Raw genomic sequence first — 26,575 nt, 5'->3', positions numbered from 1 at the left:
ATCTTAATACCCTGTAGTTCTTCTTGGGCATGACAGAATCTAAAGAAAGATGAAACTTTTACATATTGATAAGAAACTGGTGCAGTCCCCCTGGGACAGAGATTTATCTTGTGGTTTGGGACCTGATGTACCCACCCAGTTTTATTCACTGGTGCCTGTTCCTGATCAAAAGACAAATCGCTACTTAGTGTGATGCTGTTTCTGGTGGGGTTGGGCTTTTTTAATTCTTCTTTCTCCTTAGATTAGCCACAATTTTTCCTTGTTCCTTTGTGATGGAAAGCCTTTAATGAACTGTGATGATTTGAGGAAGTCCTCTCCCCCCCATCCATTGTATGCCAGACATTTAAGTAGAAGGGGCCTTTGTGTTTTACTTGGTCCTGATCACACCAACTGAACATGAAAGGCACACCCGCTGGATAGCGAGTAGCTCTTATGCCTGAGGATGTACGTGCTTTTTCATTGTCTTTATTGCCTTTTTTTTTTTTTTGCTTTGTGTTCTTGCTCTCTCATGTTACCCCTTCTATGTTTTTTTTAATCTTTCATTTAGCTTGCGTATCACCCACTATACCCAAGATGATGTAATTAATTTCCAGTGCCATAGTGTTCCTCTTACCAACACACTAATATGTCTCTGGAAGATCAGAGAAGTATGTTTTTCATTTCATGTCCATGCTAAGTTTATTGAGAAGCTTTTTGTATCTTAATGGTTTCTTATATTATTTTACTAAAGATCTTTGTAGGGTATGGTCTTACAAAAGTGAGAATCCATTCTCAAACAAAAAGGTTCACCCCAAAGGCACTTTATGGCCTAGAATTATGGGCTTGATTTTATTTCAGGTTTCAAAGTTTATGGAAGTGAAGAGGGAATGTGCTGAGCCAAAGCTTTAGACTCCACATCAGTCCTCATTGTTCTTGGGTACCTGGGCAGGAGAACATCTGCTGCACATCTTAGATGTGATCTCACAGACACTGCTCACCCGAGAACTTTTTTTTAACACTACATTGAAAAAAACTTGAAAATTTGCCACAGAAGAGCATGTCCTGTATGGTACGGTGAGCCCGATCTCTGTCTGAAATCTTGCTTGCTAGGTGTAAGGCAGGATTTATCTGGTAGTCCGTGCCCAGTTGGTGAAAATTTGAGGTCTTCCTACCTCTGTGGTCATAAGTAGACAGGAGGTGTTTAAAATTTGACTTTGCATTGATCCTTGTGCTTTGTTATTGAACCCACTTTATGGTGCTATTGACCCCACTTCTCTGCAGCAGAGTCTCTGGGATTTTCCCTCAGTAACAGGTTATTATTTTAAACTTTATTTAAATTTTATTATTTTAAGCTTTTTTTTTGAGCAGACCTTTTTTTAATGTATCTGCAGTGAAATCCACGTGTCATGTCATGAACTCAAAAATGTAGTGGTCTAGAATTTGAATTAAATGAACACTGCATGGTATCATTTGTAAATGTAAAGCTTTTTCCTGAGGAGTCCTTCTCTTTCCTGCTCTGCCTGCACAGATGGAAACAAAGTCTTTTTTAGTTGTGAGATGATTTAAAACTTCTTTGGTTAGCGTTATTCAGTTCAACTACTTAACACATCATTGATTCCCATTGCAAGAATATGCATGTGAAGTTTAGGGCTTCAGCTACTTGCTGAGAGCCAAGTTACAGACCAGGCTTGTCCAGTGTTTATATTGGAAACACCATTGAAGCTTACTGTAGAAATCTGGCCAGGCACCACTATAATTGTTAAATATTTTTGTTGCCAGAATAACATAATTCAGTATTACATCTAGAGAGAGAAAAATACTTGGATTTAGGTGTTGTAAGCTTTATCCATGGTATGTTGTTCCAGGTGATGACAGAGTATTTCTTGCATGTTTCTTTTCTTGCATGATGAGATCTCGGGTGTGAAAAGCTGATTTTAGTAGAAAGAATACACTGAGCTTTGCTAACTTGATAAATAGAGAAAATGTGCCTGTTAATGACTCCCTTTCTTGTTTATGTTTAAAAAAATGCGAGCAATAAAGCATAACGACAGATCCTCTGGAAGGCCGGCATTCTTTCCATTGGAGAGATGCAAATTTCACATTGCTAGTATGTGGTAGGAACTCATGTTGACAGTTTTTCTATCCAAGACAAGACAGGACAGGCCAAGAATTGAAGCATTTCAAGACCACATTTCTTATGGTGGTAAATAGTACATTTTTTAAGTATACTCAGCCTGTATTTATTAGTGGTTTCTCTTAAACTCCTTTTAGTATATTTGGCCTTGCTTTTTCTGCTACTTTTAAAGTATGGACTGATTATTTTCTAGTTAGGATTTTAATTGTTACTGATTATAAGATTAACTAGCTTTCAGAGTCTGCTTTTAAGAACTTTGCAGGTTTAAGGGGCTGTGTAGTAGCTATGCATTAGTGGTTACATTGTGTTCCAAGATGTTTAGCTGAGCTGCTGGCATGGCCCATGTGTTTATGCCGCTGCTGTTATTCTGATGAGCTCTCTCCTGTGTTTTCTCTCTGTTTTTGCGGTAGGTTCATCCTTGCTGTGTCCAGGGGCGTTCCCTGGGAGCTGCCTGGCAGGGACTTTGCTCAGGTGCAAACACACCTCATTGACCAAGAGCTGGTGCTGAGTTTTATATCCGGTTCAGGAGCCAACTATGAGTTGATCCCAGGAGTGCAATAATTAAGGGCCAAGATAGGGCACCACTGTAACCAGTGTTTGTGTTGGAAACTGCATGGGATTCATGACTGCTGTACCTCTGCCAGACAGCTTTATAACTGCCTACAAGTTTTGTTGTCAAAATATTATAATCTAGTTGGGCATTCAGTGCATGACACTCATGGCAGCAAGACTTTGCACATGTTAGTGGATGTTGCCACTTTGTGTGGACTTAATATGATGCAGTTAAACCATTATTATTGTGGTAATTGTCAGTGATTTGGTTTTTTTTTTGGACTAGTAGATTCATTTATTTGTGAAAGAGGAAAAAATCCTTTAGGAGAAGCAGTTTTGTAAACATTATGTGCAACAAATACTAATAGTGGCTAGGCTTGGTCAGCAGATGGTTTGAATGTGGATATTGTGAGCGTGGGTGTAGTGGTGGTAGCTGGGACTGGCAGCCCCCGTTCGTGTGTGGTACCATTGCTGGGTTTGTTACTGCTTTGCTGAACCCCGTGGAGGTCGGGAACGGGGAACAAGCTGTGGCTGTTTGTTGCCACTGTGCTCAGGGCAACAGCGCTCTGCTTACATTCCTTGCAAGTTAACAGGGTTGCACCAGAGAATATACCTGACTTGGATGACCCGCTTCTCCTCGCTGAGTAAACACTCCTTCCTGGCCCAGACAGAGAATCATGGAATGTTTTGGGTTGGAAGGAACCTTAAAGCTCATCCAGTCCCACCCTTGCCATGAGCAGGGACATCTTCACCAGCTCAGGTTGCTCAGAGCCCCATCCAGCCTGGTCTGGGATGTCTCCAGGGATGGTTCATCCACCACCTCTCTGGCCAACCTGGGACAGGCTTTCCCCACCCTCAGGGGCAACAGTTTCTTCCTCATGTCCACTCTGAATCTCCCTCCTTTAGTTTAAAACTATCACCGCTTGTCCTATTGCAACAGGTCCTGCTCAAAAGTCTGTCCCCATCTTTCTTATGGGCCCCTTTTAGGTACTGAAAGGCCGCAATAAGGTCTCCCCAGAGCTTCTCTTCTCCAGCTGAACACCCCAACTCTCTCAGCCTGTCGTCCCAGCAGAGCTCTTCCAGCTGCTGATAATTTCTGGGGTCCCCCTGGCCCCTCTCCAGCAGGTCCATGTCTGTCCTGTGCTGAGGACCCCAGAGCTGGACCAGCACTGCAGGGGGATCTCACCAGAGCGGAGCAGAGGGGCAGAATCCCCTCCAAACCTGCTGGCCATGCTCCTGTTGATGCAGTCCGGGATATGATTTACCTCTGGGCTGCAAGCACATGTTGCCAGCTCCTGTCCCATCTTTCATCCCCCAGCACCCCCAAGTCCTCCTCCACTGGGCTGCTCTCCATTCCTCCATCCCCAGCCTGTATTGATACTGGGGGTTGCCCTGACCCAGGTGCAGGACCTTTCACTTGACCTTGTTGAACTTCATGAAGTGTGCGTGGGTCCCACTTCCCAAGCTTGTCCAGGTCCGTCTGGATGGAACCCCTCCCTCACGCGTGTCACCTGCACTGCTCACCTTGGCGTCATCCACAAACTTGCTGACGGTATAGTCATTCCCAATGTCTATCTCACTGATGAAGATATTATGCAATACTAGTCCCAGTACGGACCTCTGGGAGACGCCACTTGTCACTGGTGTCCATCCAGACATTGTGCCATTGACCACTACCCTCTGGGTGTGACCATCCATTGTAGGAGGCCACCAGGTTGGCCAGGCTGAATAGTGGGTAAGTGGTTACCCCAGAGGGAGCAACTTCGTTCAGTGCTGGTGGTGCTGGGTATTTGGTGGTGCAGAGCTGAACCTGGTTAGAACAGCGGGTGAGGTGTCCTGTGGCTCTCCCTGACAGTTCTGTTAACAACATTAAATGGTAGTAGTGTTTGTTCTTTTCTAACAGACCTAAGTGTTGAAAGATGTTGAAGGTAAAGTGTAGATCAGTGCCCAAGTTAAAAAGCCAGCTTAGTAGTTTTGAAAATGTTATGAAGAATCTTAGTCTGATGTACACAGATATTTACACATCTGTTTAATTTGAAGGAGTATACATTTGCTTAAGAGTTGGCATGGTGTGTTTTATTTTTGTAAATTGTCATGAACAGTCTTTGTGTGAAAGATGTTTTAGCTGAAATATTCCACAAGCTCAGCCCTGCCATGGGGGATGTGAGAGCGCCAGAAAAGCACCTTCCTGGAAGAGCCCAGTGTGCAAACTCAGTGGTGTTTGACACAACTTGTGGAAATCAGTATTAAAATCTCTACAAAAATTAATTTACTTAAATTAGGTTTTCATTTTAAATTTTTTTCTATGTTCTCATCATTTTTTACACAAGACTTCATTATATGTTCACTACAGGCTATTTTCCCTCTCAGTTTAACTTTCAAACAGTTACTGGGAAATCATGTGAAATCATCTGATTCAGAGATGACCTTCAAAAGCATGTTCAGAGCTGTTTGAAATAATATTTCCTGCTACTTAATAATAATATGAAACTTCCAGTGTTACTCTTTTCTTGTTCTAAGTGGGACAGAAATAACTGCGAGTTTTCAGTGCCACAATATAGCACAAAACCGTGCAGAAAATGTCTTCTTAATCTCTTGTGATGGAGAATGAGCTCCCATCTAGTTCTTGTTAGAGAGATGCCCATAGTCAAATCACCTGCTTGACTCGAATCTTTGAATTGTGCCTGGTGTATTTTGCTTCTCAGAAACGGCGTCCTTATCACATCTGATGAGAGGATGGCTGGTAGCTTGAGAAATGCTGCTATGTTTTATTAATGTAGTATTTGACGGCTGTTAACTAGTGAAACTAGAGATTGGTGTTCGCTTGACTAAAAGGTATGCACCTGATACTGGTCACAGAGAACCCAATTAACCTCTAGGCTATATATATTGAATTAGCAAACTGGCAAGTAGACTGGGCTAGTGGAAATTGTCTGCAATTAAACTTTCAGACAAAGTTGGTTGATTGTTTTGCTGACTCACATGTTTTTTTTCACTCTGGTGTATGGGATTTATCCAAGTAAAGGAATAAATATATCCCGTTACTACTCATGGTTTCTTCTTGGGGATGATTCTTGTTCATATCTACATTCTCACCCCTGAACTGATAATAGTTTGTGGTTGTGGGGGGGCATGTGCTCTTGTTGGGGAATAGCTATAGCAAGCTGCTGTGCACCTCTTACACTTGCTCCTACCTCAGCCCTATTCTCTCTCCATTAATTAGTGGGAGCAAATAATGCCCTTGGGATTGATTCTTCATTGAGCATCTGTGTGGTAATTGATAGAGGATACTTTCCAGGGGGTATTCTGGCCACAGTTATCTGCTGGTTGAAAGAATATTCATTATTAAAACAGTGAAAATCAAAGTGAACTTGAGCAGTTAAAGGAAATTAAAGCAATCATTGCGTTTTATGGTGGCGCTGCCTGGCCTCAGTAAACTGCGTGTTGTGATGTTGCCAGTATTTCTTGTCTGTGTGGTATTTTAACTATGCTAGCTGTACTTCGGAGAAATTGTGGGGGGTTTTGCTATTTAATGAACTGCGATGTTACTTATCTTTATCAACAGACAGTCAACAGGGCGCCCTGTTGTGCTTATGTGACTTTATATAATGACAAGTAAATTAATCAAATTCAGTAAGCCAGTTTTTGTGGCGAGATAAAAACATTGCTGCAGTAGTATAACTAGCTCTTTTAAAAACAAATATTTGATAGTGTTTCTATGGTGAGATTTTCTGTTTATTTGGACATTTTATATATATCTCTATATATATATTTTTTTTTTTAATGAAGATGAATTTATGCACTTACTTGGTCTGGTGGATTATTTATCTGATGTTACTTGTACTTTTCTCTTCTAGGAAATCCATGACTTATTTAAAGATTATGAAATCAAGTATTGTTATGTGGACAGAAATAAAAGAACAGGTAAGAACTTAAAGCCTTCCAGTGTCATACATTTCAGTTCTGTCATGAAACTCATGAGAAACATCATCTGCTGTGCATGAAGTCATCAAGTTCTCTGCTGCCACATAACTTCATGTCCCTCGGTGCCTTTTATGGCTGTATAGTTTGTCACCTTCTCCTGAAGCCAACAGAGAGTTGGAAACTTTACCGATGTCAAGCAGAAGTAGACCGGTCCACTATGGTATCTCTCGGGCATATTGCCTTAGCGGGTCTCTCTTTGGGACAAAGCTGACCTCAACTATCTGATTTGCTTCGAAAAGTTAGACCTGAGGTTTGTGCTCTCTTTGGAGAGTGACATGATCAGAGGACAACAAACCTAAATCCACACGCATTTGTGTCAGGTAATATAAGCCAGAAGTGATTTATTAAAAGAGTGCTTAAGTCTTTGAAGGAAATTAAATCCTGAATTTGAAGTCTAATTTTCTATTTACAAATTAATTCTATAAATAGAGGATTCACAGATTTTTAGCATTTCTGGGGTACAGGAATGGACAAATATTTCTCTACATGTTCCTGTCTTTCCAAACCACCACAGGTCCCGCCACCTGGCCCGGCTCCTGAGGCAACCTTCATTTCCAGGACAAAACCTTAATGCGGTAGCTGTGATAGATTTCGTGAGGATAATTTCGTGAGGTAGCTGTGTCAGGATTTCGTGAGGATAATAGTGTTTCTTGACATCTGCCTCTAAGGAGCAAGAATTTGTACTTTAATGTTCCATTATCTTGCAGATTTTATGTCTGAATATGGCCAGTTTGTCTGTGAGGTATTATAGTCTGCTATTTAACAGCAGACTGGATGTCTGTGTTCATCCTTCCAAGAAGGATGAATATTTTAATTTAATCTAGATGCTGTCATATATAACTAGTTTTTTATTGAGTATTTGTGTTGGTTTTAGAGTGTATACATGTGTCTTTGAGTATATGTAGATATTTATATAGTACTCTGCCTATTCATGTGAAATTTTGTATGTTTTACTGCATGCCTCTGGAAATTTTTTTGTGACTGGAATACACTGTAGGTGGCTTATCTTATTCTTGGCTTATTTGGATACATTACTTTACTTTATCTTCATATTCATGAAGACTTTAAAACTGTGTTTGGAGACCCTAATGTTGCAGAATCTTATGTTACTATACAATCAGCCAAATTTTTGAGCCTCTCAGCTCTTCCTGTTCCTGTTCTTTATATTGCAAATTATTTTTGGTGATCTTAACTTTGCTGTGCGAAAAGCAAAAGTTCTGTTAATGGTTTTGACTGTGTCTGTGGGTGTTCATATGTATTTATTCCATCTTGTCTGAATAAGTAGACACAACAGAATAGTCATCCATCTAAAAGATGGACATACGTGTTGTAGTGTGAACTATTTGTGTAAGAAACTCTCTTTGTATTGAGTGGGGTTTTTTGCTTTATTTATTTATTTAGTAATCTAAGGGGTTTTTTTAGTTTAAGGGACATAATTGGAACTTTGTAGAGCTCTGTAGATGTTTCTAGTTAGATCTTCTAAAATTCTCCTGAGTTTATGACAGGTCTCTTCGGTTATGACGGATGGTAAAATCCCCTGCAAAGGCATTGATTGTGTGTTAGTACAAACTAATTGCTTGCAGGATGCACAACAACATTCAGTCTGACTATAACAGCAGAACTCAGATCTCAAATATCAGGTGTATGTCACCAAGACTATACTTGCTTCTCTTTTTTTGCTTTATGAACTGCTACCTGATAGTCACAGACCAGAACTTGCTTTAAAACACACTGTGGCTGTTAGAAATCCTCATTTAGAAAGTTGTAACTAATAGAACCATAGAATAGCTTAGGATGGACAACACCTTTAAAATCTTCGAGTCCAGCTGTTAACCCCACACTGCCAAGTCCACCTCTACCCCATGACCCTGAGAACCTCATCTACCATCTGTTCAACCCCTCCAGGGATGGTGACTCCACCACTGCCCTGGGCAGCCTGTTCCAGTGCCCGACAGCCCTTTGGGGAAGAAATTGTTCCCCAGATCCAACCTCAACCTCCCCTGGCGCAACTTGAAGCTGTTTCTTCTGGTCCTGGCACTTGTTCCTTGAGAGCAGAGCCCGACCGCCCCCCGGCTCCAATCTCCTTTCAGGCAGTTGCAGCAAGGTCTCCCCTCAGCTCCTGTTCTCCAGAATAACCCCATCCCAGGTCCCTCAGTCTCTCCCCATTGAGATTGGTCCTCCATACCCATCAACACAAGAAAAAGTCAGCACTTTGGGGCTGGCTGTAGCACCGCGAGGTGGTAAAGGTACAGTAGGCAATACAGAACTCCCTTTATCCACGGCTGCACGAACCTTTGGTTCCCTGTGGGTTGATGATGGGGTTCTGATATGGTGGGTGTTGTGGAGATGCAGCATTCCTGTTGTCCATGGCTTTTGACACCTTCTGGCTTGATGCAGGATGAGGATGGGGTACAGATACCGTGGGTGTTTTGATGTTTCCATAATCCATGGCTGTGGGCAAATCTGAGTAGCCGGTGGGACCTGGACGGGGATACAGTTACATTGGGTAGTCTGGCTCTCCCTTGGCCCACAAGTGTGTCTGTAGGATGAGGACGGGCTACAGCTGTGGTAGGTGTTGCGAAGGTCCCCTTGTCCATGTCTGTGTATTCCACCCAGCTGCTTGTGGGACCATGATGTGGTAGAGAGGTGGTGGGTCTTGTGACGTTCCCTTTGTCCATGGCTGTGGCACCTTTGAGCAGCCTGTGGGACCTGGATGGGGTAGAGGTACAGTCAGTGGTGCAGCTCTCACTTGGCCCACAATTTTGGGCACCTTCAAGTGCTGTGTAGGAAGAGGACGGGGTGCAGCTGTGGTACCTGTTGTGGAGGTCCCCTTGTCGACGTCTGTGTGTTCCTTATGGTTGCCTGTGGAACCATGATGTGGTAGCGAGGTGGTGGATGTTCTGACATTCCCTTTGTCCATGGCTGTGGCACCTTTGAGCAGCCTGTGGGACCTGTATGGGGTAGAGGTACAATCAGTGATGCAACCCTCCCTTGGCCAACAGATGTGGGCACCTTCTCGTGCTGTGTTGGATGAGGATGAGGTTCGGCTATGGTGGCTGTTGTGGAGGTCCCTTTCTCCACATCATTGTGTTCTTTCTAGTTGCATGTGGAACCACGATGTCTTAGAGAAGCGATGTCTGTTGCCATGCTCCCTCTGTTCACAGCTGTTGGTGCCATCTGTCTGGATGTAGGATGAGGATGGGATATAGAGATGGTGGGTGTTTTGGTGCTTCCTTTTTCCTTGGCTGGGGGCACCTTTGAGCAGCCGGTGAAACCTGGGTGGGGTACAGAAAAATTGGGTGTTGTGGCTGACTTCTGAGCAAGGCAGTTGGCATTTCTGGCCATCCGTAGGATGCGGACAGGGTGTGGGTATGCTGGGTTGTGTTGTGGAGGTCTCCTTGTCCACGGCGATGTATTCCACCCAGCACCTTTGAGCAGCCTGCGGGACCTGGATGGGGTACAGATGGGGTGGTTGGTGCAGCTCTCCCTTTGCCATAGGCTGTCGGCACCTTCTCTCTATCGGGTGATGACAGGGTACAGATATGATGGGTTTGGTGGAGGTCCACTTGTCCATGCTTGTGTGTTCCTTCCAGCGGCTTGTGGGACCATGATGTGGTAGAGAGGTGGTGGACGTTCTGACACTCCGTTTGTCCACTGCTGTGGCACCTTTGAGCAGCCTGCGGGACCTGGATGGGATACAGATATGGTAGTTGTTGTGGCTCTCCCTTTGCCCACGAGTGTGGACACGTTCTGGCTTTCTGTAGGATGATGGGGCTACAGCTATGGTGGGTGTTGCGGAGGTCCTCTTGTCCATGGCTACGTGTTCCATCCAGCTGCTTGTGGCACCATGATGTGGTAGAGAGGTGGTGGGTCTTGTGACATTCCCTTTGTGCATGGCTGTGGCACCTTTGAGCAGCCTGTGGAACCTGAATGGGGTACAGATGGGGTGGTTGGTGCAGCTCTCCCTTTGCCATAGGCTGTTGGCACCTTCTCTCTATCGGGTGATGACAGGGTACAGATATGATGGGTTTGGTGGAGGTCCACTTGTCCATGCTTGTGTGTTCCTTCCAGCGGCTTGTGGGACCATGATGTGGTAGAGAGGTGGTGGACGTTCTGACACTCCGTTTGTTACATTGGGTAGTCTGGCTCTCCCTTGGCCCACAAGTGTGTCTGTAGGATGAGGACGGGCTACAGCTATGGTGGGTGTTGCGGAGGTCCTCTTGTCCATGGCTACGTGTTCCATCCAGCTGCTTGTGGCACCATGATGTGGTAGAGAGGTGGTGGGTCTTGTGACATTCCCTTTGTGCATGGCTGTGGCACCTTCGAGCAGCCTGTGGAACCTGAATGGGGTACAGATGAGGTGGGTGGTGCAGCTTTCCCTTTGCCCTGGGCAATCGACTGTCCACCTCACAGTGACATAGACCAGCACAAGCAGTCTGCTGGCTGTGACATGGCCATGACAACACCAGGGCTGCTTCTGGGGTCTTGTTTGGGGCCCAGCCCTTGGCTGCCCAGGGGAGGAGTTTGGATTTGCCTTTGCTAATGGCTTTGGGGTTATCCCTGCAAGAGCAGGATGGGGCAAAGCCCAGGGCTGTCTTATTTGTCCTGTAGAGTGCTGAGAGGTCTCTGAGCCAGTGACCAGGTGGGATCCAACAGGAAGGTGCCATCTTGTGGATGTGCACATTGTCCAGGTTGTGGCTGTGAAGGACAGGAGAATCAACACTCACAGCAGCCACCCTCTGTTTCCATAACCAGCCCCGGCATCCCTGCCCTCAGCAATTCTATCCATGGCTGTCTATCACATGAATCCCAGACAGTGAGGAGACACCTGTCCTGGGCCAACCCTGTTGCTTTACCCCACTGTGACATGGACTGCTGCCAAGGCTGTGCCCTTTATGACATGGCCTTGACAGCCCCAGGGCTGGTGGCCAGCCCTTGGCTACCCAGGGAAGAGGGTTGTGGAGCTGCCTTTGCCCATGGTTTTGGGAAGCTCCCTGCCAAACCAGGACAGGATAGAGCCCAGAACTATCTTATCTGTCCTGTCAAGCACTGAGAGCTCTCCATCCCGGTGACAAGGTGGGAGGGGACAGGAACGTGCCACATGCCATTGTGTGGTTGTGCCCGTGTCCAGACTGTGTCAGCCACTGGGGCCACCGTGTCACCAATCCCTGACGTGGACCAGCACGAGCATTCTGTGCACTGTGACATAGCCATGACATCAGCAGGGCTGGTGCCTGGAGGTGCTGCCGCATCTACGTGTTATGGCTTTTCCAGCAGTCCAGTGAGAAGACACAAATAAACAATAAAATGAAAAAGAAAACAAGAACTGGTAGTGCTGAGGAGGGGAATGTAGTGACTGTAGGATCAATGTAAAGAAAAGCAGCTCAGCAAAGATAAGAGACTTAAAAACAGCCGATCTCACCCACTGCCCTGTTTTCAAGATTTGGGTGGTACTTGCTGCTGCGATTTAAGACGCTGAGTTTTCTGGAGGTGATCATTCACACCTTTGGCATTGCAGACAAGTCCCAGTGCCCACCTGTGCATCACAACTGGCTGCCACTGCTGAGGGTATCTCTGGGGGAGAGCGAGACCTGCATCTGCTCTTCCCCACAATGAACCCAAGTGTTTGCCGGGGACTGCCCTGTGCTGTGCGCTTCGGTTGGCCACCAGAAGAAAACACATGAATTAGCTTCCACCTGCTTGGTTCACTGCAGACTGTTATTATACATCCTGTGTAATTCACAGAGTACAAGGCAACAGATGCCAACTGAACTGCAGGAGTTTCCCTGTGAGCATCAGGAACCACTTTTTCATTGTGGGGGTCACAGGTTGCAGGTTGCTCAGAGAGTTTGTGGAGTCTCCATCCTTGGAGATACCTGGACATGGTCCTGCATAACCAGCTATGGGTGGCCCTGCTTGAGCAGGGAATTGGGGAAGATGGTCTCCAGAGGTCCCTGCCAACCTCATCCAGCCTCTGGTTCTGTGATTGTGGGAAATGATTTACGGACTGAAAACCAAAAGAAGATCCAGTAATTCCAAAGTGAGAATTCGTGGATGCCGTGCTCCAAGAAATTCAGTAGAATCAGTAATGTGTTGACTTCAGTAGAAAACGTAATTTTCTTTTTCTTTCCCAAATGTAAAATTGTGTTGTGTAAAAATAATGAGGTTGTGTGTATCTGTGTTTCTATGGTTACTTTTTGAGTTGATTACTCATGACATCCAGTTGATAATGCCAGATTCTAAATGTATATTACATCATATCTCTCTGTCTGTTTCGTCTTCAGGGTAAATCCCAAACTCTTGTTTTTCCTGTGACTTCCAGCGGTGGGTTTTAGGGGGAGGAAGAGGTTAATTACCTCTGTAGCTGGAGAGCTGCTGTGGTAGATGGTATAACTTGTTCTGGTCTCTTCCAGCATTCGTCACTCTGTTAAACGGAGAACAGGCTCAAAGCGCCATTCAGAAATTTCACCAGTATTCTCTTCGGGGAAAAGAAATATCGGTGCAGCTCCAACCAACAGATGCTTTGCTGTGCATTACTAATTTGCCCATTTCATTTACGTTGGAAGAGTTTGAAGAGCTCGTGCGTGCATATGGCAATGTCGAGAGGTGTTTTTTGGTGTATAACGAGGTTACTGGCCATTCAAAGGGCTACGGCTTTGTGGAATACATGAAGAAGGACTCTGCTGCCAAGGCGAGACTGGAACTTCTGGGGAAACAGTTGGACGAGAGCACCCTCTTTGCACAGTGGATGGACGTGAACCAGCTGACAACAAATCTTATTCACTCCAAGTGCCTTTGTGTAGATAAATTTCAAAAAGACTATGCTGATTCAAAAGAACTGATCCAAGCTTTTTCACTAAAGTATAAACCCGTTTTCTGCCAGGTATGTTGAATTTGTATCTTTGGAAGATCATAGTTGTGATTTAAGTAGCTCTGTATTTGCATATTCACTGCTTGCTGTATTATCCTTTTATTTTTAATGTAAGTAGTGAATAGTCGTGCATCTGCATCGTGATATATGATGTGGTACAGAAGCTTTATTGATCTGGGTTTGCAGTGAGTGGCCGATGTCATCGGGGAATTCTGCAGGAGATCGCTCCTTTGAAGTGCCAATAAAATGTTTATAAGACACCATTTATTTTATTGAAAATAATTTTAGAAATATTTTGGGGAGCTTTTAATGGTTGATGATGGTTTTATTCCTCAGTAACGAAAGCCAGGGTGTATGAATACCAGTGCAACAATTTAGATTATGGAGAATATGTGTATGTGTATAATTAAGATATTTAAGAAACCTCTGCAAATATCTGCTGTGTTTTTTTGCTGATGAAGATGAAGGCTTGGGATCTCAGTCGCTGGGCTTGCTTTCTTTTGGAAAGCTTGCAGGTACAGAAGAGGTAGATCCTTATTGCCTTTGTGTACCAAAAGCAGGCAGTTGACAGTAAGATTGCTTTGTAGTCACACAGGCAGGTGTGATCTCAGTTGTGGGTTTGTTTGTTTGTGGTTTTTTTCTTTTTCTTTTTTTTTCCCCTTAAGTGTCTTGGAAGGCTGCTCAGGGATTAGCTTCAGGGATAAATACGCAGAGATTCTCAGCTTCTGAGACCAGCAGGTCCATCAGGCCGTCTGCTCTGACCACCTGCAGCCCAGCACATTTTTCCTCGTGCTCCTTTCAAGCCCCAGTAATTTGTAGTTGGCTAAAGCCCATCCTTAGACTTGTTTGATCCAAATACATCAGGAGGTGCCTAAATTGGAAGTAATTTTTTCCAGAGAATGCCTGTCCTTGTTATTTTGCACTTGTGTCTGTTTTCTCAGTTGAATGTATCTGGCTTCAGCTTCACCTCTGATGACAAGACTGAGGAGCCTTCGCTCCCTGCTATTTTCTTCCAGTAAGAGGTATTAAATACTGTAATCAAGGCAGGTACTAAATACTGTAATCAAGTCACCAGCTCAATCTTTGTTTAATTAACTAAACAGACTGGTCTTTTAAAGTCTTTTACTTCAGGGCATTTTTCCAGCTGTCAGATAATCCCGAGGCTGTTATCAGCTCTCCCAACATTTTTTCAACGTTCTTTTAAAATCCTGAAGTTCAAGGAATAACAGGCTTTTTGATAAAGATGCTTTTCACTAACAGTATTCTACTGTGCACTTAAAAATTGACTTTTACCTTCCGTCTTAAATTATAATGATACACCTGGTGTAGATGAGGAGGGTCTCTGTATGCACTATAGTACTTAAAGGCCCTAAATACATGTTTGGGTAAAATACAAGGTTAAACAGTATGATTTTGAATTAGGAAATAGGCACCCAATCAAAAACATATCCAAGAAAACGTTCTTAACACATTCTCATAACACCTATTGCTCATATATCATTCATTCTCAATCATGGAAACCACTGGGCACCCAAAAGGTCCTGACTGGTGAGGGGTGCGGGGGAGGCAGCAGAGGTGCTGGTTTGCAGGTGTAGTGGGTGGTAAACAGGTGATTCATATTTCATAGGTGAAAAAAGGAAGATGGTGGATGAATTATCATCAAAATAGTGGTAATTAACTAGGGTTTTTTTGAGTGAGTTGACCTAAAATTGAGGTACAAGGAAAGGAGAAGGAGGGAAACCCAAGTAAGTGTGAAAAAAGCAAGGAGGGGGGTGTGACATGATGGGTAGAGAAAACTTCTCCAGGGACAATTCAGACTCTTCTCATTTTGTGTCTAGTTTATTTCATTTTATTCCAAAGTTGCCATTTTTTGAGATACGTTTGATCTCTCTGCTATTAATAATAGAAACATTCTGTCAGGAAGAGCTGAAGCCAGATACCTATACACGGGTCTTAGAAAAACGGCATTTCCTGGGATTTACAGCAACATGTTTTGTCCTTTGCTTCAACAAAATGGACCAGAAAACCTCATTCTTTTCTCATGTCAACTTTAAATTGTCACTGGGGCATCTAGACTGTTATCTAGATAGGGACAAGGGGCTTTTCTTCTATATCTGGGAAGTTTAAAAATTCCTGATCTATTTGCAGGTAGCTGCACTTTCACATGTTAAGGGAGTTTTTAATTGCGCGTGAAACTACAATATGTACCATAGCTGCAAACCTTCCTTTTCTTAAGTACTTCAGGTCTTTACCAGTGCAGCTATACTGATGTCAAAATAAAATATAATGTTTCTCCACACAGACACACACATGTATAGCATGTTCATATATGTGTGTATTTACGTATCAAAACACATGTGTTCTCCAGAGCTCTTCCCAGAGGCCAGTCTTTAACAGTGCCATTAAAGATCTGACCACTCTCTTTTCCTTCATAATCTTTGACGTTTCTGTTTCAATTATTAGTGTAAGTTTGTGGGATCTAATAGTTGGAAATAAGTTGTTTTTATCCAGTGACATTTCCTCTCTTCTCCTCCACATCAGAACTAGTATATAATTTCTGTTCATTTGGGGACCAGAGATTTTTGCCGAAGCTTTATTCCCTCCCTTCTCACCCTCTTTTTTTTTTGTTGTTTGATTTAAATCTGCTCATTCTGCTATAAAACTCCTCAAACAAAGGGCAGAGCATTGTTTGGCACATTAGCCTGTTTCCAGTCTGCTTGATTGATCAGTCTGGCATCTTCTTTTGGCATTAAGTAGAACCATAGACTTCATATTCTCCTAAAAGGTGGATATATCAGTGGAATTTACGTTGTTTCATGTTTCAACAACTGTCATGCAGTCTGATGAATGACGTTTTTATTGGCTTAAAAACTGAACAATAATGAGTTTTTAATTCTGATCCTGCAAAATAAGAATTATTGTAGCAAACAGGAGTATGTAAAATTTCCTTCTGATTCCTTCTTTATTCTGAAAATATGTGTTAAGTACATTTCACAGCTCAGGTTCTCCGTGAGATTAGATGGAAGTGAAGGTGGTAATTCAAGTAGATACAGCATGTATGCCAAGTATCATATGTAGATATGATATTCATCTAGCATGTTTGGAAAAGAACCACGGTGATAGGAGTAGGCATTAACACAGGCTGTCAAATGTTTGCGAAGCGTTCTGCAATACTGCAAAGCAGTTCCTGAAATTCTCCATTTTGTTTGAGATTTGAAAACTCTCCATTTTCTCAGCGTATTGTGCAATGTTGTTTCCAGTTTGCTCAGGATGAAGACAGTTTCATTGGGGACTTTGCAGTGGTTGAGTATGAAACTGCAGAGCAGGCTGAGAAGGTCCAAGAAGCCACCGACGGGATGATGATCAAAGGGAGGAGAATCCAGGTGTCCTACTGTGCTCCAGGAGCGCCGGGCAGGAGCACGTTAGCGGCACTCATAGCAGCGCAGAGGATGGTAAGATATTTGCAAATCTGTTTTCAGAATGAGTTCAATACAGCTCGAGCGGCCCGAGTTGGGCCAGAGGGATTCGGCTGCTTTGTGTTAGGAAAACAAGGCAAGCTTTTGGAAGCATTAGCCCTTTTTTGTTTTTTAATCAAGTCAGCACAATTTGGTGTCCTTGCTAGGAAAAGCGTGGCCACGTTCTGCAAGGAGGGAGGGTAAAATATGGCCACAAGATATCACAGAGTTATACATACACAGTGCTGGGAATTTAGGAACTTTAATTTTCTGTACAATAAATTGTTTGAGTTCAAAAGAAAAATAACTGTAAGTGGAGTCATTTGACAAGCTAAAACTCAGTTTAAAACAGAGAGGCAAGAATTTGTCAGTTTTAAGATAAATTTCAAGGTAGGAGAAATAGTTTAATTTCATGCTTGATACAGAAGAAAGCTTTTTACACCCACATCTTAGCAATTTATTTCCTAGAAAATGGAATCTGATAAGTGTTTCATGAAACTGTCTTAAATGTGGAAGCAGAATAGTCTCCTTACTTTGGCTACCTTAGCCCATGTCTTTATATGAGTGGTGCTGTTATGAGGGTGCTCATGTTACGTGGTGCTCATGGTGACAGTGCGTTTGCTGTTCTCCTTTATTGATAACGCTGTCTTGGTTTAAGGGAAAAAAGAAATGTGTCTCAGGAAAAAGAATATGCTTGAAGTTTTCTGGAATAGTTTGTTAGGCTTTTCATTTGAGGGAGAAGGAACATGGAAAGGAGCAGGAAATGGGGGAGGACACTTCAGGATTATTTTCTGTGTAAAACAAAATATGTACTTTAACATCACACAGATTTGAGGGATTGCAATGTATTGTTTTTTTTCCTCTGAATCCTAACATTTTTGTGTATGTCTTAATTGGAGATGAGGAACAATAGGAAAGGCTTGCTTCCAGAGCCTAATCCAGTGCAGATTATGAAAAGTTTGAATAACCCAGCAATGTTGCAAATGCTGCTGCAGCCCCAGTTGCGTGGACATGCTGTTAAACCTGGTAAGTTGTTTTAAAACAGAGTTACAAAAAAAGAAAGCCCGTTTTTGGTGATACAAAGCTTTCAGCGAAGGAGAGCAGCAGGAATACAATTTTAAAATCTGCGCAGCCACTGTTTCAGTGTGTTTGTGTAGACACTTTCACATTTTATGAAAGCAAAAGCAAGAGGTGGATGACCGCACTCTTGTGTTTGGGTAAAATTTAGTGTTAACTAAAAATGTCCTCATGTTAACTTGTGGCCTCTGAATATTCATGTTAGAAGTGGGTTTAGAATGAAATGTCTTTCGCAGATATCCTTAAAATGGCAAGTTTAATTCTGATTCTGGATCTGAATTTTGCAGCCTTAGTGTTTCTTCTGTTGATTCCAATGCAAATCATTATTCACTTGGTTGCTACCGTAGTTGCACGCAACATTGCGTAACAGCATCAGCCAGAAACATTTCTCTGTCTCCTCGTGAGGATGGATGTGAATAAACATATAAAACTCAGTCTTACCACATTTCAAATGGTGAAAGTATTAGGAACAGGAATGACAACAGATAATTTGAAGTCGACTGGGAGGCAGCTAAGAGTTTGTGACATGATCTACTGACTGAAGATATGCAGAAATTGCGTGTGAAGTGACCACTTCAGTGAAGAAACACTTTAGGTGCCACTGATATCTCAGAGCACTTTAGATAGTGCTGTGGTCTTGTGGTTGTGCATCTTGGAGTGAAACTCGCAGCTTTAGAGGAGCCTCTGGAGAAAACGTTTGATCTCTCATATCCTGTTAATTGCAGATCAGAGCTGAGTGTATTGAAGGGTTTCATTATAATGATATTTAGTGCTCTGGAAAGTTTCATGGAAACCAAATCTAAAAAATATAGAATAACTCTTATAAAGATTTGTACTTGCCTAACTTATAAAACTGCAACTTTTTCTTGTGTTTCTAAAGCAGTTCTTGGAGCATCTGCAGGTTTACCTCATCTTATAAACTCAGCAGTTGGCCCACCTTTTTTGCAGTTGAATAAAGTTCATCAGGTAAGTGACAAAATAAGTTTGGTCCAAATAGATATTTGTGGAGGACTTACCTTGAAGAATGTCCGTAAAGTTTTAAATAATTACAACTAAAATCAAGTGTTCTCGTTAAAGCGATCTTTAAGAAAAGCACTCTAAAGCAGTCTGTTATGAGATGCATATGGGGTGTAAGAGCAGACTGTGCTCATTGTCCGCAAGTGAGTTATTTTATCTTAACCAAGCTTTTGATCTGCTAACTCCTGATGTAGGAACACCTTGCCATTACTGGCAAAAAAACCCCTCTTTAAATTAGAGCTGGGGTAGCAGGGCACATGCATTTCATTTGGAGCTGCTCATACACACTTCGGTAGAGACTTGATGTTTTCTCTTGTTCAAACCGACAAGCTCTTAGCATAATTGTCTTCATTTTAGATCTTGCAGGGACCAAAATGTGCTATATATGCCATAAAAAATAGTGATTTGCAGATGGTACTTCTTAGTAAAACAATACCCAAGGTTATAAGCTGTTTAAAGTGTTCTTGGGGGATCTGTAATTCATTGTGAAGTTGATACAACTTCCATATGGACACCAGAATTTCTGAAAGATCCTATACCGGATATTTGGGATGAGTTTGCCCTGGAAATTTACCCTCAGTATTCGTGGTGGGGATTTTCGTAAGTACCTGTGAGGGACTGGAGTCAGTTGCTTTGATTTACCATTTCTGATGTTTCGGAAATTCCCATTTGAAAAAGAAAATCTCCTTAAGTATTAGTTCTTCTGCCATTCTTTTGTCAAAGATAGACTGATAGATATTAAAAAAAAAATGCAGAGGTACTCTTAAGTATATTTAGCTTTTCTGGTTTGGTTTGTTTTTCTGCTAAAAACTGATAGGTGAATGTATCGTTTTGGAATAAATACTGCTTGATTTTGCCCCATCAAATGAGTTGCTTTTGTCCTGTACAATGAAAAAAATCACATCATTCTTTGCTTCTACTTCTTTTATTTAAATGGCATTTCCAGTGGGTACATTTAGTTACTGCTGCTCTCTCTTCTGCTTCCTTGGAAGGCAATGGGAGCGTTTTCTGATCACAGCTGCAGACAGGCATGTTTTACACAGTTAGCAGTGATATTGATGGGGATCTGATATTTTTAGGCTTGGGGTTGCTGCAGCCAAAACATCTTAAGTGTTTTCAGAGAGACTCATGAGCCTTAATTCTCTTCCAGAGAGCTTCCTGTCATTGAATTAGCTCCAAACCTGGTCTAATAGACTGAACTTTATTGACAGTGATTTGATTTTCTATTACTCAGTGACTCATTTCAGAGTATTCTCTAAAGCCAGAGAACCAGGTCACTGTTTTTATTGTCACACACTGATTCAGCTTCCTGTGTATCCTGGGTTTCCTATTTTATCTTGAAGGTTTCGTAAAGTAATATCATGAGAAGAAACCATGGTTTTTTGGATGATTATGCCACAGCATTTCAATAATTGATAACAAAAGATTCAACAGAGAGGAGTTTGAACAAATGAGTTATTCATCTAGTAACCCTTCAGCATGACTTTCAACTTCTTCCTTTAATTTCTCTTTGTCACAGTTATCATGTGCTAAAATAATGCATTTTAAACTTTCTCAGTGGTGTGTTTTCCGGAGTCGTCCAGCAGTTTATTAAATCTTTATTAACCCAGAAACTTTCTTTTGAGGATTCTAACCAGCCTGCTTTTCCTCTCCTGTATTTCTCAAAGTTTTGCAGTTGAACTAATACTTTTACTTCATTGACTTAACTAAGTTTAGAAGAAACAACCGCTGGTATTGGTGGCAATAAACAGCCCTGGATAATTTCTGCTGGAAAACACTAAGACAATTAAAATAGCAGATGCATAACTAATCCACAGTCGAGATGCATAACTAAAAAGGAGGGGGAAAAACATACCTGGATATTCATCTTTGAAAATAAAGATACTGTTTGGTATGTGTAAAGCAGGGGATGAGAGTCCCTGCCAGCTACAGCCCAGTCCTGCAAACTGTATAGATATTTGGTGGGGATTATGTATTTGAATTGCAATGCAAGGCACAACGCAAATGTTAACAAACAATGAAGCCCTTATTCCCAGAGCTCATCATCCCCTGAAGTCCTCGTGTCTCATCTTTCTTACTGGCGCTGTCGGAAACTCCCCCGTCTGCAGAGGCTTCAAACACATTTGGCTTTTCTCTCTTGGCTTAGACACGGGGGTTGCAATGGAGTCTGGCTTGTATTTGGAGTATATTTGATCCTTTAAAAGCCAGGAGAAAGCATACTTGTGGTTGTGAGGTGAAAAAAGGGCTAGGAGGAAAAGAGGTTAAAAGAACTTGAAATAAACTTCTATGAATGAAGCAAAAGTTAGTTTTAGTTTAGTTAGTTCTAGTTTAGTTAGTTCTGTGGAAGAAGTAGTTATTTTCCCTTGCTGTATTACCTCAGAAACTAATTTAAATTTCTTTCAGCAGTATCATCTGAAAATATTTCAAGAATGTACTGTTTTCCATGCCTGTCAACTTAACACTTTCTTTGATGGATTTCGCAGAGTTCGATTCTGGGGAGCACATCCAACCTGCTACTGCAGAGCCCGGCTCACCTCCCGGTGCCACAGCAGCAGCTCATGAAGATTGAAAACCTCCAGGCTAATAGTGTAAGCTCCTCTCTTGGACTGTCTTTTCTTAGAGCTGATAAAGCAAAAAATGGTTTTCATCTAGGCTAATATTACAATTTAGTGTATCTAAAAAGATTAACTGAATGTGAAAGCTTTGTAAGAAATACCTACAGACAAATTATTTTAATCATTTACACAGTTTTTTATTCTTCCTTATAGAAACCGGGTTTGCTGGGAGAACCTCCAACAATGCTACTTCAGACAGTTCTGGGAGTAGGGGTGATGCCGTCAGTGAGCTCAGGCATGGGAGCCCGTGGAGAAGCTCTTAAGTGTAAATGACATTTTATTTCATACCGAATCAGTAGAAATGCTCAGCTTGAAATGATGCACCTTACTTTCGCCCACTTCAGCAATAGCAATAATCTGTTTGAAGCTTATCACTGCACAGAGCTGGACAATCGTGCATGTTATATAGCTATATAGCTAAGTTAGCACGTTCTATAGCTGTACAATCAATGGCTGGTTTAAGCAGGGACCAAACTTGGAATATCTTGGTTTCTTGCCTGGCTTCGCTCATCTGTTTGTAAGGGAAGAAAGAGGACACTGTGGCATTGGCTGAATATTTGCAGGTTGTTAAATATTCTGCTTGCTCAGTTATTGCCATTTTTAGTGCACTTGGAACATGTTTTAGTTTAGCATCAAAATTTGGGGGTTTGTTGTCAGATAAATCTGAGTAGCTGAAGAGGCACTGGAAATAGTGGTTTTTTTGCATTCGTGTCATTAAGCAATAGAGCTTTGACATCTGGTCTGTGACAGATGTCAATTTTGAATGCAAATTTCTGCGACAATGATGCCTTCAATTTTTATGAGGAAAGATCAATTGTGATGCTACTTAGTGCATCTTTTTTGTTTCCTCCACTGAGAGCCACGTACTCTGCAGTTCTAGCCATGGTGTGAGTCATGGTAATAACCAGTAGCAAGGACAAGCTTGTGGGGAGGAGCAGAAAATAAATCTATTCTGAATGTCTAAGTTTTAATTTTGGAGAATACTTTCTTGCTCTTTTGTTTGTAAAAGTAGTTTTACTAATGCCAGTTGAGGTGGGGTCTTTCCCCTGCTGTTTCAATGCAGGATCATCTAGGATATTGTTCACAGGTTATTTGAAGGTGACAGGACTAACTTATAGTAAACGTTTAGAAAAGTCAGAGTTTTCTTCTATTGTATTTTGTTTAAATAGAGTCATTTGCTCCCGGGATGGTGAAAGAATAAAAACTATCATCAGAATCCCGTGTAAAATAGATCTCTCAATGTTTTTCTCATCACTTAGTAAAAACCACAAACAAAATGTACTGATAAATCTTGCCTAACAGAGAAGTTTCTCCATTTATGGTTGACTGCAGCATCTAATCTGAGTGCAATGCAAGCGGCGGCGGCAGGGATGGGCATGCTGCCATTCTTCCCCAATCAGCACATTGTTGGACCAGCTCTGCCAGGGCAAAATAACGCTCCGGATAAACAACCGGCTACCGAAGCGGTTGTCTCGGGATCGCAGCCTTATCACCAGACCTTAACAAATCTTTCTGCGGGAGCTTTGCGGGCCAGCCATGCCAAACAACAAAATCAGCTCAAAAATACTGACACAAATTTGGGGGTAAGGAACACTGAACATTGAATACAAATCCTTTCTTTTTTGTGTGTGTGGATGTTCTCTTTTTTTTTTTTTTTTTTTTTAACATGCTTAAGAATTAACTTCAACTATAACATTTGCTAAATCACTATAACATTTGCTAAATCACAGGATCGTTCATGAGATATTTTAAGGTCATTTCAGTTATGAATAATAGGGAGAGAACAATAATGCTCTTTGGTGGTCCAAATGAATTAAGAAAGGAATCTTTTTACAATGCTGGAGGGTTTTTTTCCCGTGTGTATGGCTCATAGTGTTTGATGATGAAATCACCTCAAGGGCAGTGTCCCTTTCAAAGAATGGAAATTGAACTTGTGGTTGGATTTCATGACTAATCAGGAGCAATTCTGGTGGTATGTAGCACCTTTGGGTTTTGAAGTGATGTGTCTATATAAATATGTATGTGTGTATATGAATTTTCCACTTTGAATCTGTACCCTCTTAGCCATAGCTGGCATATTCTCAGTCTGAAATCAGTTTTAGGAATTACTCCATTTAAGTCAGTGGAGGTGATGTTGGTGGCATTGGATTTAAATTAAAGCAGAATGGTCTATTGATGTTTTTTAGTAATTTTGTTCCTGTCATTGTCAGAACTTACTTTTTGTCATATACATAAATGATTTTATATCTATGGGTAAAAATGTTCTTAATTCAGATCTGATCTGTTTTCCAAAGCATCTGAAGCAGTTAGATTATAGATTATATAATTAGAGTATATAATTTTGGTATCTGCATTTATTAGACAGCTTCGACAGATTTGGTCCACTTCAGAAAGTACACTTTTAAAAATTTTTACAACACTTTTTATTGTAATGAAGTGGAATTTTACCTATGTACAGATACACGTGGATGAAATACATAGACTATGTCTGTATTCTTATATAAAATCAGTGGTTTTATTTAGTTAAAATGAAATGTAATTAAACCATTAGAAGTCTAGATAATTCCTTTATTTCTGTGAATATTTATCAGGAAAAATGTGGGGTTTTTTTAAATCCTAGTAGATGTTTTAATTGTTTCCAGTTCTGCATAGGTAGATAGAAGGCCCAATTTGCAAAATCACTTCCTTGACAAGACAGCCACAGTCTGTACAGTCACGTTATCTTAAATACCAACTTCTGCATCAGATAAAGAGTTACAGCACTCTCAAGTTTTCTGTGTTTAAAACCTCATCTCAATGTTTTTGAAAAGTTGTTGATTAATACTATTTTACTGAAAACAGTATTAATGCCTTAAAATAATGGATTTTTTTTTTCCTTAATGGGCTTTGAAAGGCTGAAAGGGAATAGAATAGAATAGAATAGAATAGAATAGAATAGAATAGAATAGAATAGAATAGAATAGAATAGAATAGAATAGAATAGAATAGAATAGAATAGAATAGAAGTGTCTTTCAGCTACATATTTCAGACAAGCTATGGAACATTTTATGGCTACTTCTTCCTGATTTCTGGTATTTATTCTACATAAGCTAAAGGGAAATAAGCTGGTAGTGTAGATGAGTGATAATGGCAGAGTGCAGACAATGTCATCCCTCCTGTCCAGGGTTTGTTTGTCCTTTATTTGCTTATTTGGGTGAAGAAAGTTTGTTTGTTTGTTTGTCTTGGCCACTCACCTCATGCCAACTCCCTGCACCTGGGGTCTTTATGGTGGTCATTATTCACTTACTTCAATGCAAAAGGTTTTCTTTTGTTTGTTTGTTTTTAATATCCTTTAGTAACTCGCAAGCAAAAGAGAAACATTCCTACAGAATTACTTGGTAGAGACGATGTGTCCAGATATTTATTTTACAAATTTTCTTGTTACATTTCATAGGGCTAAATTATTTTCTAAATCCTGCTGGGACACTTCCCTTATTTTTGACAAATGTTGTATGAGTATAATGCACGCTGACCTGCCCAATTGTTTTGCAGACTCCCTTGAAAAAACAGACTTCGCTGCTGGGAGAACCACCAAAAGAAATACGGCTTAGTACCAACCCCTACTTGAATTTGGCAAGTGTGTTGCCTGGTATATGTCTTCCAGGTAAGCAAACATTTAGTGGTTTTAGTCGCAAGTTTCCTCGACCAGAATGTGGCAAATAGTTGTTGCGTTTGGCAGGTAATTCCAGTTACCACAACATTTATCTTTAATTAAATGCTGTAGTCTGTCTTAAAATTGCAATGCAATCTGTCCTTAATGTTTTATTGGGGAAGGATAAATTTTCAGAGTTAATGGGATTACTGATCTAGACAACTTCAGAAAGCCTTTCAGTTTTTAGAAGACTGATTAATTATGGACACAGCCTAATATGAAGTAGCAATTTCTGTTGTAATCACAGAATGTTGCTACACAAGAGTGCAGCTAAATTTTTGCAGTTTATGCAAACCACATATTCTTTGTGTTCTGAACAGCAATTGCCAGCAAAGCCTCCAGCCCACCGCAGCAGACCGGGCTTCCGAACAGCGTTGTGGATGCTGCCGTGTCTCAGGGAACCACATCACAACACGCCATGGAAAATTACTTTAATTACTCCCAGCAGCATGGGGAATACACACAGGTACGTTGCTTTGCTTTCTTCTGACGCCTGGTTTGTCCCTCAGAGCTCTGGTAGCAGGGATTTTGGCAGAGATCGGCTCAGAGATCCCTCCCTGAGCTGCTTGTTGTTTTTCTCTGTGTGCTCTTTATGTGTTTTGTGGCTCATATGTGGTCTGCCAGCCCCGTTGAGCAGCACTGCCCAACGTCGCAGACCCTCTTCAAGGGCTCCTAGGTTTCCTGCAGCTGAAGCCCACCCTGTTCTTCACTGATAGTTTCTCCTTCCGTGTACAAAATTGATGTGGCACAAATTACAACTCATGCCAGTCAAAAAAAGCCTGAATGCATTCCCTGCTGCGGTGTCATAACCATGGAAAGATTACTTCTGGAGAACCTGAGTTGAGAGCAGTCAGCTAAAAAAATTACACGTTAGAATTTCTGTCTTGGCTTTTGTCTGTCATCAAAACGATGAAGTTTTTCTCTTTCCCTTCCCAAGAAATGTTCAGGTTTTCTTGAGCTTCGGCTGGATCCAGAGCAGAGTGCGCTCTACTAGAAATTCCTGTGTAGCTTTGGGGATTTGAGCAGTCTCTGCTGGCTGGTTTCACAGCACAGGATTTCCCACCGTTTGGTGGTCAGAGTGTGGCTGTTCAGGGAGGGCTGCCCTGCGGTGGAAAGGGGTTTGTTGTACTGGGTTTCACAGGCAGTGGGACATTGTGTGAGATAATATTTACATATTTTCATTACTAGTCTGTGTAGAA

General features: G+C 41.7%; 1 protein-coding gene across 6 annotated transcripts in view; it reads left to right on the top strand.

The window, feature by feature from the left end:
• Positions 1-26,575, top strand: part of RAVER2 (ribonucleoprotein, PTB binding 2) — a 40,820-nt gene that overhangs the window by 8,971 nt on the left and 5,274 nt on the right. For 4 of the 6 annotated variants that reach the window (XM_065072001.1, XM_065071995.1, XM_065071999.1 and 1 more), the window contains 10 exons: positions 6,523-6,589; positions 13,063-13,532; positions 16,781-16,972; positions 17,875-18,001; positions 18,933-19,018; positions 21,553-21,657; positions 21,838-21,949; positions 23,017-23,267; positions 25,217-25,328; positions 25,697-25,842. In XM_065072001.1, coding sequence (XP_064928073.1) covers positions 13,317-13,532; positions 16,781-16,972; positions 17,875-18,001; positions 18,933-19,018; positions 21,553-21,657; positions 21,838-21,949; positions 23,017-23,267; positions 25,217-25,328; positions 25,697-25,842 — 1,347 coding nt within the window. In that variant the 5' untranslated portion in view covers positions 6,523-6,589; positions 13,063-13,316. The remainder of the gene's footprint in view (positions 1-6,522; positions 6,590-13,062; positions 13,533-16,780; positions 16,973-17,874; positions 18,002-18,932; positions 19,019-21,552; positions 21,658-21,837; positions 21,950-23,016; positions 23,268-25,216; positions 25,329-25,696; positions 25,843-26,575) is intronic. The other 2 variants (XM_065071996.1, XM_065072000.1) reach the window with 1 other exon arrangement.

Source organism: Columba livia, chromosome 8 (assembly GCF_036013475.1).
Source record: "Columba livia isolate bColLiv1 breed racing homer chromosome 8, bColLiv1.pat.W.v2, whole genome shotgun sequence".
Taxonomy (NCBI): Eukaryota; Metazoa; Chordata; class Aves; order Columbiformes; family Columbidae; genus Columba; species Columba livia.
This window is presented reverse-complemented; position numbering and strand designations above follow the sequence as displayed.